The sequence below is a fragment of the Symphodus melops genome, assembly GCF_947650265.1.
Source record: "Symphodus melops genome assembly, chromosome: 10".
NCBI classification, from domain to species: domain Eukaryota; kingdom Metazoa; phylum Chordata; class Actinopteri; order Labriformes; family Labridae; genus Symphodus; species Symphodus melops.
In genome coordinates, this window is record NC_136700.1 from 13,808,697 (window position 1) to 13,823,772 (window position 15,076).

Genomic DNA, 15,076 nt, shown 5'->3' on the forward strand with positions numbered 1-15,076 from the left:
GTTGTTCTTATCATCTACATTACCTTTAGTTTTCTCCTAACCAAATTTTAAGCTTACTTCACTTCATTAAGTTAAGCAGTTGTATTGTGGAGCACCATGTCAAAACAACAAGGCTCACTGTTATCATTATTTATCTGGAGTACGAAGTATCAGTGATAATGATCCAAGAAGTTTGTGTCAAATGGCCAGGTGACAATGTTATGATCAGCGAACAAGTCAAGTTAAGTCAAGTTAACTAGCATTGAAAAAAAAAGAAAAGAAAAGAGGGGCAGTAGTAGCTCAGTCCGTAGGGACTTGGGTTGGGAACCTGGGTCGAGTCCAAATAAGGAAACTTGTTTGGAAGCTGGAGAGGTACCAGACTTCCTGAGCAGTGCCAGGGTGCCCTTGAGTAAGGCACCAACCCCCCCCCCCCAAGCAAATACAATATAGTAATCAGAAAATCAGAAAAAAATCAGAAAAATCAGATAAATATAATCTGATCTAACCTAACAATTAATCTAATTAAATTAGATTAATAATTCATTAATTAAATTAATCTAATTAATCTAATTTCTAATTAATCTTAATTAATCTAATCAATATTAATCTAATCAGAAAAAAAAATACAAATTAAGCAATGCATCATCATAATCATTCTCTGCCATCAGTGCTTTTTTCTTATTCTTCTTTAAGGTTAGTGTTTTTGTTCTGCTTTCCTTGACATCTTATTGAGTAGGTTTTCTTGACAAGCCCCTCTGGGTTTGTGTGGCTCCATCAGTACATTTCTCTCAAAAGATAAAGTATCTTCTTTTTTTTTGTATGCACTGATTATTACCGTCTGTTTTGTCACGTGATCTATTAAGCTCCACCCATCCTCCTTCATGTATAGCTTACTTCCTCTGTCTTTCACACACCAGTGAAGACAGGCGAGGCATTATGGTAAGAGCTCTCTTCTTTCTTTTTGAACACGTTTAATTTCAATGAACTGGAAAAGGCTTTATTGTCTTTGTTTATGTAAGAAAGGAAGGCTGCTTCTCATGCATCAACAAGGTTTCAACATCAACAAATGTTACTGTTAAAAGGAAATACCTGAAGTGCAGTCGCAGCCCATGAATACTGTGTTAATAGTTTTGTTCATGTCGAAACCTTTCAAGGAACAGATTGGTTTCTATTGCCATGTCTTTGCTTTCAATCAAAGTACAAGTTGAGCGACAAGTTGTAGTTCAAGTACACTAAAATGTAAAGTAATGGCTTTCCTTGAAGAGATTTTCTGCTGGTAGGTGTACTCCTGAATGAAACAAGCACAGAGGTTGTTGTTTGTTTTGTTTTTTTGAGAAGTACAAAAATGTGAGTCATTGTCTTTCAAGTAAGGAAACCAGTCATTGCATATAAGACATTTTCAGGAAATCTGGTGTTTTAATCCAACTTTGAAGACCTAAAGGAAGAAATCAGTTTATGTTTTGTCAGTCTTGAATAAAAAAAGAGTGATAGTAAAGTCTTGTAGCAATAGCAGGTAAATAAATAACAATTTTCTGCAATAATCTCACCTCTGTTAATTGAGTTTCACGCTACAAAGTTCTTTACACTTCTTTATATTGTTGTATCCGAGTTAGATATTAAACAGCTCACATATTACACAAGATAAAACATGTACGGTTTGGGTTTCATTAAATGACTGAGGCGATACTGTCTGTTACTGCATGCGTTTAGTTCCTTCATACTCAGCCACAAACAGTCATTGTTTAAACGTCATTATAAATGAAACTGAAAGTAACAGTGAGCTCTTGTATTTGAAAAGAGCACACACTTCATCTAGCACAGTGGTGTCCAAACTTTTTTTCTTGCGGGCCAAAATTGTCACGTTAGAATTGCTCACGGGCCACAGGGTTTTTTTGTTTGTTTTTTTTTAATATTGGAAGGAACTTTTTGTATATTGACCTCTTCAAAAAATATTGTAAATACACAGTAACTAATTGCAGTGGGAAACTGTTGTGTTCTAATTTTTTGGAAAGAATAGTCAGGCTTTTATAGGTCTCCCTCGCTAACATGAAAAAGAAAAAAAGAACGAAAATATGCCATCTGATGAGGCCTGGGGCCAAAATCTTCTGATTCTTCGATTTGAAGTCAAGGGCCACAAATGGTCCCCAGGCCGCACTTTGGACACCCCTGATCTAGCATGACCTCGGCTAATTCAGAATAATAACACAAAACTAATAGAGCAACTTAGAGAAACATCTCAAGAAAGGAAGATCAATATTTCCCCAAGGTTACCAAATAGAACATTTCTACATCAGTAGCTTGTGATAAACAAAGAGACCAAAAAGTTAGGTAAAGATAGATCTATAAGATACCACTGTTGTGGCTATCTTATCTTTTCTCTATAAAAAGTTATTTTGAATACCATTGTTTATATTATGAGAGTCACAATCCATCAGACACTTGCTTCCTGATACCAAAGAGAGATATTGGTGGTGTTTATCACACCCCTGGGAATTCCCTTAGATGTAGTTTCTGGTGAGAGTGTGGTGTTTTCCCAGGAACCATGTGTAATAGCTTTCTTCTTCTGCAATGTGACTTGATTTGTTAAAGTCACAATGTATCAAGCTTGAAGAAGCGTCTTTTCTTTTTTATTTCTTTTTTTTACAATACATTATGCTAAATCACTATAACCAGGTTAAAACCATGAAACAAGGTGTCTGCATATTGTTTTTTGATTTTGGAATTAGCAGACTTTAAAGGCCTATGGTAGTGGCATTGTAAAACTCTGCAACAAACTTGTGCAGTACTGTATCATAACATCCTTCCTCCAGCCACAATAACAGAATCAAATATCCTTGGTACTTTCCACAAGCTTACGAAGAGATATATACATATACATATATACATACGTATGTGTGTGTGTGTGTGTGTGTGTGTGTGTGTGTGTGTGTGTGTGTGTGTGTGTGTGTGTGTGTGTGTGTGTATATATATATATATGACTTTGTGTTTTAAGATGCAATGTAAATATGTCAGAGTATGCTCTGCTCTGTAGTGATTTGCAGGGCTTTGAATCTTTTCCATCCCTTTTCATTTAAGGTTCAAAATTGACAAACAGAACCCACTGACCTAAAGACAAATGAGCATTACCCAGTATTACAGTTAAGTGCTTCACTGTGATCCCTCAGGCAGATTCGTGCTGGGTTAATGCCAGCACCAAAAAAAGATAAGATTAAAGATTATTGTATTATCTTTTTAAAAGATTAAAAAGATAATACATTTCATAAGCTAATTTATTAGTTTTTATTAAATGTTTTGTCAAGCAGTTTCTGTTTTTGTGGGGAAAAAAAACGTTGACTTTTTTTGTTGTTGTTGTTGATTCTACAGGATACTCATTGGTTCCCACACAATGCTTTGTGAGTACCCCTGTCTATTTCTTATCATGCCATTATAAGTTCAGATGACGTCTGCAGCTGACATTGCCGCGCCATTTCAATCTATTTTGAAATGTAAAACAAACGATGATCAGTAAAGAACTTGACCTTTACAAAGACACTCCCCAGTCTTTCTGTAAAACAGTTGGTGATGATGTCATGAAAAGGAGTTACTTTCACTTTAAAAACATTCACACGACCCTTTTATTTTTACTCTTAGTCAATCATAAATGACAAAAAATAATCACTGACTGAACTATTTACAGTATATGAAGCAACTTATAGCTCAGGAACTATGTGAAACACCAAGCTATTTAAACAGCTGAATGATGAGTTCTGAAGGATTTAATTTTAAGTTTACAACAACAAAAAATGTTCAACACAAAATCAAGCTTTTTCAACATAACTCCAAACAAATAAAAAGCCAATCTAATCCTAAATTAAAGTCACAACTAAAAAGCAAAATACAACTTTAGTATGCAAGAACAGGTGTCTCAATCAGAAACACACCTTCCACAGAAGGAGTACGCTAAAGTTTGACGTGAAATACACACCCAGAAGGCCAGCTGCCAATTGGCTGTGTCCTCTCCAGCGCTTAATACCTCAGCCAAGATATCATAAATTATACCACACTGAACACACCCCAAGCAGGGCTAGTTTTGTTAGATTTGTTGACACACTCACACAGATCCAGTACAAATGACATGGGCAAAGGGCCAGGGGATTTCTGTCATAGGCTACTAAATTTGAAGGAATGCAGTTGTAATGATGACGTGTTGCTGTAATGCCCCAGTGTTGTCTGTGTAACCATGTAAACATGTTTTCTTCTACTCTTTCAAGAAACCAAAGGCTTTTCCTTCTGGTCCTGTGTGTTTTGACCATGACATGGAACGTTTCTGCAAAAGGTTGGTATTTCCTTGTTGTCAGTGCACCAAGACCCCTCCATGATCTTGTTTTATACAGACACCAGTGGTTAATCTTGAGAGAACACAAGCATCAGACAGTAGTGATACCACCACTTTTGGTTTGTGGGTGTTTTGCAGGTGATCGATGAAGAATATTTTCGTGAATGATAACAGGTGTAAAACTGTGGAGGCAGTAGTATTTAAGTCGGGCTTTTGCGTGTTCTTCTGGTTTACATCACTAAGAGTTTGGAGGGAAAGCATGATGACTTGCAAGCGCAAAATAAGTGTTAGTGGGAGAGACAAATGAACGTACAGTATTTTCAAATTATTACAGATAAATCTAAATATACGAAAAAGAAAATTTGGTATATAAAAAACATTGGCATCATTAATTCTTCTGTAATTCGAAACATGTTAACAGGTGTGTGGGGGGAAGCTAAATCTTTACGCCTTCTTTTATTGAGCCTATGTCTCCTCTTAACTGCAGCCTGTTGTGCTTAACACTGGGCTCCTGAATTAGCACGTTCCTTTCAAAGGTGTTAAATTTAGACACTGTCACAATCACCACATTGTGGCATTTACTAACCACCAAAATGTAAAGCTATTCAAAATAGTTCTAAAAGAATCCTGCAGGTGGCTGTAATTACCTGGCTTGGTAAATCACAATGCGTGTACTAACTTAACTTCTTTGTATTTCTTCTCCCAATATTTTGCACACTGTGGGCAGAAACACCCCACTTTGCATATTCACTAAGGCAAATGTACTAACTGGACAATATGTTGTTTTGCAATCCTCACTGCATGCTGTTTGTAGATTTTTTGCGGGTGGTATCAAGTTTGCACATGTTTTAAGACATGCAAACCTTTAGTAAATCAGGCCCTTAGTTACAAAGTCCTTCACAGATAAAAGCAAAAATAAAAAGTATAACCTTTGACATTTAACGTCACTTTTAATTGTCTAGCTTTTAAAATGAAACCAGAAAACACGTAAATGTAATGTGAAATCTTAACCTTTAGATGATGCAAAACATGAAAAGGTCACTATTAGTCACTATTAGTCATGTGCTCTTCAAAATAAAGAAAGCCACAAGTGCATAAGAGGAACTGAGAATAGTTTACTGCGTCATCAGGGAAGGTTCTGTTTAGGCCTGAACACATAACCCCTTACCTTAATGCTCCCATATTGCTGTTTTTTTTTTTTTGAATGATACTGTATCTTCTCCGGTTGTTTTCAACTCATATCACAAAGACAGCAAACTTTGATTCAAAGAGTTGAACAAAGTTGCTTTCTTAGTTCTTACTTTATTAAAAATACAATCCATTTGGGTAACTCAACTTCAAGTGAATTATTTTGCTTACATGTTTTCAAAGCTGATGTTATGGATTATTAAGAAAAGGTTTTAAAAGAAATATAATTTTTCAGAATTTAAACTTGGTTATAATATTCATGCTGCAGATCTTGTAAAACATTTCCTTTAAGACAAAGTCGTCATGTTTAATGCAAGGTTTCCTACTCTACTCTGTTCCGAATTTACTTCTCACTTTTTCTTTGTTTTTCTTTTCAGAAAATGCTCCTCCGATTCAGCTGAGAGGGGAACTTGGTGGAAATGTGTCATTTTCCTGTCCTGTTAAAACCAAGTCGTATCATTTCTTGTATTTGCAAAAAGTCAAAAGCAACAAACAATCCTTTGTGAATGGCTACCATGCATTACACCCACTAACACGCGCATGGGAGAACACATGGCTGGATGAAAACAGGATCACTGTGCATATGCACAGTTTAAATGTCTCACATGACGGGAATTACAACTGTCTGATTAGTTACGGAGAAAACGAAGACGATTTTCAAACTGTCATACACCTCAGCATCACAGGTATTTGGTGTTCAAAAATAGATTTAAAGTTTAAGGTTTTTGGCAATTTAAGTTTTTTTTTCTTTTTTCTTTTTGGATTAAATGCAAATGGTTTGGACTTTTTTTTTTAGAATGGGGGTGACCCAAAAGGGCCACAGAGGGCATTAAGTTTTAACACCAATGGATCTGTAGCTTTTATTCACCCTTTCTCCTCCACTTCATAATATATATTTCAACAGCCAACTTTTATTGAAATATGTCTGTGCATGACTGACTAAATTCAAAAAGTAATACGACAAAGTGCAGCATGTAGATATGTTGCACTTGAATCAAGAGTGTTCAAACAAAGATGTATATCTAAAGTCTGTTTAAGACACTAACAAATTAAATGTGACACAGTGAAATGCAAAGAACGCTATAGCAGCCTGTCTCACCCATAAGTCCCACATCTGACCAGGCAGATAGCCAATCACAGTTTTGGGGTGTCACAATGGGTGGTCAATCAGATTTGGGTCTGCAACACTCTTAGTTAATAATTTTACTTCTTGTTTTTCACCAGGGAAACTTTGTTAAAACCCATTCATGATGCCTGAACTCAATATGTCTTTTCTTTTTTTTTTATCCTTGATATTCTGAAGATTTCCCTAAAAGTGATTCTCTTTTCTCTGTCTCCCTCCTCTAGCAAACTACAGCAAGCCTGAAATAAAAGTGCTTCACAGTGATGACAGTTATTGGTTTGTGAATTGTTCCTCACATGGCGGTTACCCAAGGTCCGAGATTATTTGGAATTCAGGTGGGAATGTGATGATGAAAGATGTAAACAAGAGTGAAATAAGCGATGCAGTCACCATGACATTCAACAGCTCCAGTACAGCGTACTTCAACTGCTCCATGGGAGAAATTGGGATCAGCTGCTCTGTTGGGGGCATTGACTCTCAATTGTTCTCAGTCTGTGAGTACCAAACTTAAAGAGACTCCCCTTCATGGTTTAAACATTAAAAAGTAAAGTTGTTTGTGATTCACTCCTGGGTAGGTTTTGGGAAGTGTGAATGGTGTGAAACCCCTAAGCATAGATCTTCTTTCATGGCTACTATGAAGGGACTGTGTGAGGGAATTTTTTCATCCTGTTTTACTTTTGACTTTTGTAGCAGTTAAAAAAGTGTGATTATGTGGTCAGGGACTTTAAAGCTTTGGCCCCCCCTTTTTTTTAGGAAGAATTATAGTGCAGCTATAAACTGAGCTTACTTTTATTTATTATTATTATTATTATTTAAAATATTAGAAACATGCTAAAAATAAACCATCTGTTGGGCTAATGTTTAAAAATCGTATTCATAATCTTAGTTTCTGCAAGTTTTTCAAACCAACAATTGCTAATCAGCACCAAATACCATAGACACAAAGATATACAATATATAGTATTTATAAATTTTAATTTTTCTAAATATTATTTTTTGAAGCCCAACAGCAACCAGTTTTGAAATGTTGTGTCAAACTGACTTGTTTATCAACTTAGTAGTCAGCAAAGACTTGGAGCTGAGGTTACCTTTTTAGCCTCCTTGCAAACAGTTACACTGCCTCCTGTCAGTCACATCAGCCATGCCCATTATTATGCATGATTCATATTACGTTTTTTTGTTTGTTTGTTTGTTTGTTTTTTAAATGGATTAGTTTCTGTATAAAAAAAATTATCACAATACATGATCTATTAAGACCACAACTATTGGCTATAAATATGTTGATGGGACATCTAGGGCTTTTAGAGCCAGCCTCAAGTAGACAATTGAGGAACCGCGGGAAGTTTGTGCACTTTAGCACGAGAGGTTGCCGCTTGCTAAATACAGGAGAGCTGGGACCGATAGGACTCTCAATTTGGTTTAAGATATTTAGTCAAAAAGCAGAACTATTGGACCAAACCTTTATAACCATAAAAGCTTTCTTTTTTAATAAAGTGATCCATTTCAGAGTAAAGCCACAAGAATGAGTGTTTTTGTTTTTAGAAAAAACACATTATCTTCACATGTAGAGGACAAAATCAGCAAAGAGATAAGCGGTATGAGGGTTGCTCCAATGGAAGATGGAAGCAGGGATTTCAAATATACAATGTTTTTGAGACAGGAATTTTTCTTATTTCGTCAAACCAAAACTATCTGCCTGGTCATACATTTAGGAAATAAGGAAGACAAATTAACAGCATGTCATACGAAAGAGGATATTGTAATGTAATAACTGTTTTATCATGTCGACTAACACATCTTCTTTTTTTGATGTGGTAAAACTTTACTCTCTAAAGGTAAACCCAAGGATCTACCTACCCTTCCATTCGACACATCTTCCATCGTAATAAGCCTATTAATATTATTATTCGTCAGTATCATTGTTGTGCTGTGTCTGAGAAAGAGATGCAGAAGAAGGCCAGTAGGTGAGGCTATGTCCACACATTCACTACCTTTGAGAATACAAAGTAGTTGGTGTTAATGACATGCATCTTTCTTGATTTTTCAGTGGCAGCAACTGCAGGTGTGAGGCTCGAGCTGGTAAATGGACCTGAACAGTAAGTAAAAAGAATTGTTGTAAACCACCACTGTTGACATGGTGTTCTCTTTAGCTTGTAATGCGCATCATATCTATGACTAACATTTACACTACAACCTCCCCTCCTTCCCCTTCCTCTTCTGTCTATATTTCCTCTTCTACAGGCTGGAAACTCCCCTCACAGGAGTTGCAGTGGCCTCTTAGGTGCTAAAACGGAGAACAAATGGAGAATCTGATATCAAACAGTTTATGTTCTCGGACCAAGGACTAAACTGTACCTCACTCAAGTGCACAATACATGCGTGATTGAACACTTCTGAGCCAGAACTTACCAGTGACCAGAGACGGTTTGCTGTAAATATTTCCATGAAATGTGAGTGTTTGAGGAAGTATTTGTTGACAGTATCCATTCACTGGAGTTTTTTTCTGTAGAAAAAGCTTACTTCCCAAAAGAAAAGGTCTTCACCGCTGGTGTGAGTAGAAGTTGTTGTTGCAAACTGGAACTCAGCTTCAAGAGGAAACCCTCCTCAGCACGTTGAGCAGTGAAATTATAAGAACAATAACTGTGTTTAACATTGGATGAAATATAGATTCATCGATTAACTGACCTCTGTTTGAAGAACAATACGGATGTAGAATATTGATCTGTTACACTTTCTTCAAATGTGAATGTGGACCTTGTTTCATGGCTGCCAAATACAGTTTATTGCTGTTGCACTTTAGGATTCCCTTTTTTGTCTGCTATTAAGCTGCCATGAAATGTTGGTTCTTTTTGCTGTATTGCTATGTTTTTATTTTTTTATTTAAAATAGAACAGTCAATGTTATTCTGAATTGATGGTACTGTTGATTCTCAGTACTGTATGTGTCCAGGTTTTTTGTACCAGAGTCCGAAGCTGTGAATCTTAGCTTACTGTTTCAAGATTTCTACTGGGTAGTACAATATAGAAACTGGACAGCTCTGCACATCTTTACAGCTAAAAAGGGCAAATATTTGTGTTTATTGAAGTGCCGTCTCTCTTTGCCTTATGCTGAGTATCACGGTGATCCTCATCGCTGTGTCATGTTCTCCCATTGTTCTTATGAGAAAAAAACTGTATTTTCAGAACTGTATTTTCAGCTACTTTATTTCATTCATTGACCACAGTATGACGATTGTAAAAAATAATTAACTATAAAAATAATAATTTCTACTTATTTATTTACTCTTTTCCTTGCACAAATGGCAGGTTTATACTTTTCCACTTGTCCTTTTGCACCTTTTCGTTCTTTGTAAAGACAAAAAAAGAAGTATTTATAATATTTTTGTGTCTGCAATCAAAACAGTGTAACTGCCCCATTTTTTCAGTTGCAGTACTGCTGCATTGCCAATAGATGTAGTACTAATACCACATAATACGTGCAACTTGCCTGCTCTCCTGGCTGACTGGCTGTGTTTTGGGATGTGTCTAGCTTACATTATCAGAATACTAATGGGCATTTTTACTGGATAATTTGAATAACAACATTGATGGGCCTTGTCAAGTAAAACTCCATACAGGAGCCAGCTAAGGAAAACTGACTGAAATTAATATTGATGATTCTTTATGGTCTAAAGGAAATGAGACAATGACATACAAGATTGGTAATTTCCATAAAGTAATTTTTTATGTCTATACAGTAACTGCTGCTACTACTCAAAAGAGTTTCTATGTTTGACTGTTGGATATTGTGGGATTCGATTTTTTATTTGTTTTGTCAAAAACAACCCTTGCTCTAGGGGTGGCATGGGCCCCCATTGAAATCTGATTGGCCACCCTTGGTGACACCCGGACAATCCAAATCTATGATGAACAATTTACCTAACCAGAGGCGGCCCTGAAATTAAAATTATTCTGACTGTTTTTTTTTTAACAGACTGGTGTTAATTTTGTTTACAATAAAATGAAGTATGTTTTTGGTTAATACTGTCAGTTATAAATAAATACAAGCAAAATCGACCAATAAATGTATTTTTGCAAGTTTCACAGCTCGCACTCTTGCATTCAATTTTCTTGGTGCACCTTGCACATACATCTTTATTTTAAGTCTTTAAAGAATCACTGTTAGAAGATAAATATGGTTCCAAATTGTGTTACTTCGAAGTACATGTCATTTGTGGGGAAAGAAAGGATAAAAATAAATGAAAATCCTTTGTGTGTATGTGCTCACAAACTTCATACCACCCCTGCAAAAGTTAGTTCCCCAGGTGTGCCACTCCAGTCAAAAAAACGTCTGGACACACCCCTGCTTCAACCTTAATTTGTGATCGCCTGTCAAATCAGAAGTATGTTTTATCAAGGAAAAAAGCAGAGGAAGATAGATTTTACAGCATACACTGTAGCTTTTCATTTGAAAAATATTGAAGAATTTAAACTCTGGAAAAAATCGGGACCAAATGAAATTAATTCAAGATATTAATAAGAGCAGGTTCTGGCAAAAAAAACTTCCCAGAACTGTGCACTTTTTTTGCTTGGTGTATTTTAAAATGTTAATTATTATTGGTGTATAGTATTTATGTAGTGTTTTCTTATGGAACCTGTATGTAATTGTTTTTTCCTACCTTCATATTTGTACTGTTATATAACGGACCTTTTTTCTCTCATACTAGGTCCACTTCTTTTTTCCTTCTTCTTCTCTTATAATCCAATTCAGTCTCTCCCCCCTCACATTTTATATTCTCTACAAACACACCTCTGCTCCACGTCTTTGCTTACTTTCTCTCTGTCTCATGAGTCACTGTGACAGGCTGTCAGTCCACCTCTCAGCCCTGTGTTTACATTGGGCAGCAGAGCCGCACCGGGCTGGTTGCACATCAGGAATGTAACCCCCGAGTTCCCTGCCCTCCTCCACCTCCTCTCCCTCTGTCCCCCGCTCCCCACCCATTTTCTTTCCCTCCTTCATTATATGTTGTTCACTCCTTTCCCTCCCCCTTCACCTCACTTTCCTTCTTGTTCCTTCCTCCATCACTCCACTGCCTGTGCCACCTTTCTCTCTTCTTCTCTTACCCCCGCTTTCCCCTTCCTCTTCTCCCCTCCCCTTTTTCTTCCTCCTCTTTACCTTTACAAAAAGCATTGTACAAAATGTCCCCCCCCACCCCCACACCCATTCCCCTGTCATCATCCCCTCACCTCCCACTTCTCCCCATCTCTCTTCTTCCTCCCTCCCTCATTCCTCTTCTGCCAAACCCAAACAAACCAGGGAGGACTTTCCTCTGTGGTGGCTGCTGAAGAAACACACCACATGTCAGATTTGGTTTAAACATAAACATTAGTCAATACAAGGGACTGGAAAAGGATACGAGGCGCTTCCCTACACAATGAGAAACAACAACCCTGATAATATTAATGCTAAAACTAACCACTGGATCGAGAAAAAAAAATAGAGTTAAGAAAAATGTATGTTGGTGTATTTTAATAAAAGTAGCATGCTCAAGAAAGCCTAATATGAATGGATTCCATTAATAAACAATTAAAAGCTCCTGTGAGACATTTTTAGCTGATTATAAAACAAAATGAAATTGATTCTGATGTCTCAATATAACCGTCAGTCAAAAGACTGATTATTTCTCTATTCTGAGACTGCTGCCGTGGGGTGAGTGTCACATAAAGTGATTAACAGCATGCTGAAGAAAAAGCATTTCCATGGCAAATTTTCTGAATGAGTGATGCATTTAACTGCTTAATTAAACCAGGATGAGTTTTAATGTTTGAAAAACTCTCTTTACACATGTATAGGATAAAATCAGTAAAGAAAACAGGTGCCAAAATGGACACATCCTGAAAGTGCCTCACAAGAACTTTAAGAAGTTTAGTGTGTTGGTCAAGGAACTGAGTACAATCTGTTTTCTTGTCACAGTGAATCGGAATGTTTCATTTCTATATAACCCCTAATAAAAACCTTTTGACTTTTTATTTGAAATGAGCATTTGATTTCATTATTTGGTGTGAGCAATGATTGAGTAAACTAACATGTATTCATTTTGAGATTAAGAGCTAGCCACTTAGAGCATTTCAGATAATGAGCCCTACGCTTTATTTCACAATTTTCTTACCAAATCAAATTAAACATCTCAGAATTAAAGTTCTTCAACACATTAAGAGTTGAGGCAAAGAACGCCAATCTCATTATCATGAACCAATCCTGACAGACTGTTCAGTGTTTCCAGTGACGCAGCAGAGTGTGTAATCTCCTCTTTAATGGGAGACCTTTTCAGTCAGAACACGGTCCTGTGGCATTTCTCAGCACGAAGCGTGTGACCTCTGCCACACTGTTCCGAGTGGCGTCCATACCAGGGGGATTTATAATCAGATTAAACTAGTTATGAAAGTCAACTAGATTAGTTGTAGCGTGGAGAGCCGAAGCACAAGGCATCGATTCACAGCAGGAAAGGGGAGCTGATCAGCATGAGAGAGATTGGGCTGTCAGCGACCTTAAAATAACAGCAGGCCTTTTTTACTGTCTCTGGATAAGATCAGCGTGTGTATTTTTTGGAAGCGTGTGTGTGTGTTTGTGTGTGAAAACAGCTTATGTCTCTGTATTTTAAGATCTGCTTGTAGGTTCCAGTCTTGAGCTTTGAATTTTGTATCCTTCTTGCGTAAATGTTAGCAGTTACCTTTCGCAGCTGTTTTAGTTTGAGGAACCAGAATGAGTCTAATGGAGCAGAGATAGCGAGGGAGCTATAACGGGTCAGTAGGTTCAGCTCTGCTGCTTCAGTTGAGTGATCATGTTGTTGCTGTCACTGCAGAAAGACTCTCGCTGACCCCTAGAGACAGGAGAGTTGACCTGGAAGCATTTATCACCTCAGTGCTTTTTGAACCGTGACCCCCAGGCCTGAGAGAGTGTGGGATGTGCTGGAGGGAAGATAGGAGCGGATAAAGAAAGCCTAAGTTTGTGATATTCTCTGTTTTAGGAGCAAGCACTCATTTCTGTCCAACAAAATTATAAAAGCAGCTTTATGAAACTGTTAGGAAATCCTTTTGTGGGCGTGCAACTACAATGAAAAGATTTTCTTAAACTGAACAAGTTCAGTTTGTTTGTGTGGTCCTGGTTTAATTTACCAGCGATGACTTAGAAGAGCCTAAAAATTAGGAGGGATGGGGAGATGTTTTCTGGCTCTAAGCCCAAAGGAACAATTACAGTTTTGTTTTTTATGATTGCTTCCATGCTAAAATGAATTAAATAAAAAATTCCAAAGGTACTGAAACGTTGCACACCATATGCCAAATGTCAGATAAGAGTTGCACTAATATATGAAAAATCTCAGCCTCACACTTTTTGCGGAACCTCAAATAAACTTCTCTAAGTTACGACAAATCATTCAAAACTGACAGCCTGTGTTCATTTCTAAACACTGCCACTTAAACTGCACACTCAATTAGCAAACAATTAGAGTGGCGTTCTCGTTCCAATCTGGACTGACCTTTGCTCCTTCTGTGCCTGGTTTTACAATAATTCGTTGATGATTGATTGATATCCTTATTTTAAACATTAAAAATACAATACCAAATTAAACCTTAATAAAACAATTTGAGCTGACATTTTTAACACAAGGCAATGAATATTTTATAATTCAAATACATTTAATCCTGATCCTTAAGTTTCAATAACTGTGTATTACATTTCAGTGTGTAAGCAGGGTTAGGGTTACTGTATTAACCATATACTGTTTTAGCGTATAAACATAATTGTGAGAAAAATATACATTCCAAAAGTGTCTATTTATTATCCTATCCTATTATCCTTATCTATTTAGCACAGACAAGTACAGTCAGCAGTGTAGGAAGGTTCTATTCATTTGGAGTTTTTTTGTGTAACGTTCTGAAGCACAGTATCATTTTTATTTATCAGTTTATATTGTTTTGAACGTCGTGTTTGCTTTTGCAAAACTAATTTTTTTTGTATTTTGTGTAAATGTTTCTGGGTTTTTTTGAGTGAAGTTTTGACAAACAGAAACTGTAGCTACAGGAACTGTGTCTATGCAATAATGACACACTGTCACACCTCTGTGTAATGGTGATACACCAGGGGAGTTCTGGACCAAGTCCTTCTCCACTAGGCTATGACCTGGTATCTTAGGAGTGTGTGTGTGCGTGTGTATGTATGTGTGTGTGTGTGTGTGTGTGTGTGTGTGTGTGTGTGTGTGTGTGTGTGTGTGTGCAAGTGGACGAGCGAAATCTGAGGACCGATTGAATATTTATAGAACTGCTTAAGACATGACCTTTTCTTTGGCACATGCACATAACCACACCAACACACACACCAACATTTAAAGAATATGTAGCATATCCCTCTGAACGATGGTCGAAAGATCTGAAATATGCAAAGAATAAAGTTAGGTTAAGGAGAGCAAAACTAGCATACTCAAGTAAACTGAA

General features: G+C 36.9%; 1 protein-coding gene across 1 annotated transcript; it reads left to right on the forward strand.

The window, feature by feature from the left end:
- The first annotated feature begins 909 nt into the window (after positions 1–909).
- LOC306830780 (uncharacterized protein) lies at positions 910–10,895 on the forward strand. Its single transcript, XM_079354458.1, has 8 exons — positions 910–918; positions 3,343–3,371; positions 4,230–4,294; positions 5,860–6,168; positions 6,830–7,099; positions 8,441–8,569; positions 8,653–8,701; positions 8,847–10,895. Exons 1-8 carry the CDS (start codon positions 916–918, stop codon positions 8,884–8,886), a joined length of 894 nt encoding a protein of 297 aa, XP_079210584.1. The 5' UTR covers positions 910–915; the 3' UTR covers positions 8,887–10,895.
- The last annotated feature ends 4,181 nt before the right edge of the window (positions 10,896–15,076 follow it).

Bases quoted from the DNA above. Each gene is read 5' to 3' on its own strand.
- LOC306830780 (XM_079354458.1), top strand. The intron at 3,372-4,229 runs GTGAGTACCCCT...TACTCTTTCAAG, and splicing joins TGGTTCCCACACAATGCTTT to AAACCAAAGGCTTTTCCTTC. The intron at 6,169-6,829 runs GTATTTGGTGTT...TCCCTCCTCTAG, and splicing joins CATACACCTCAGCATCACAG to CAAACTACAGCAAGCCTGAA.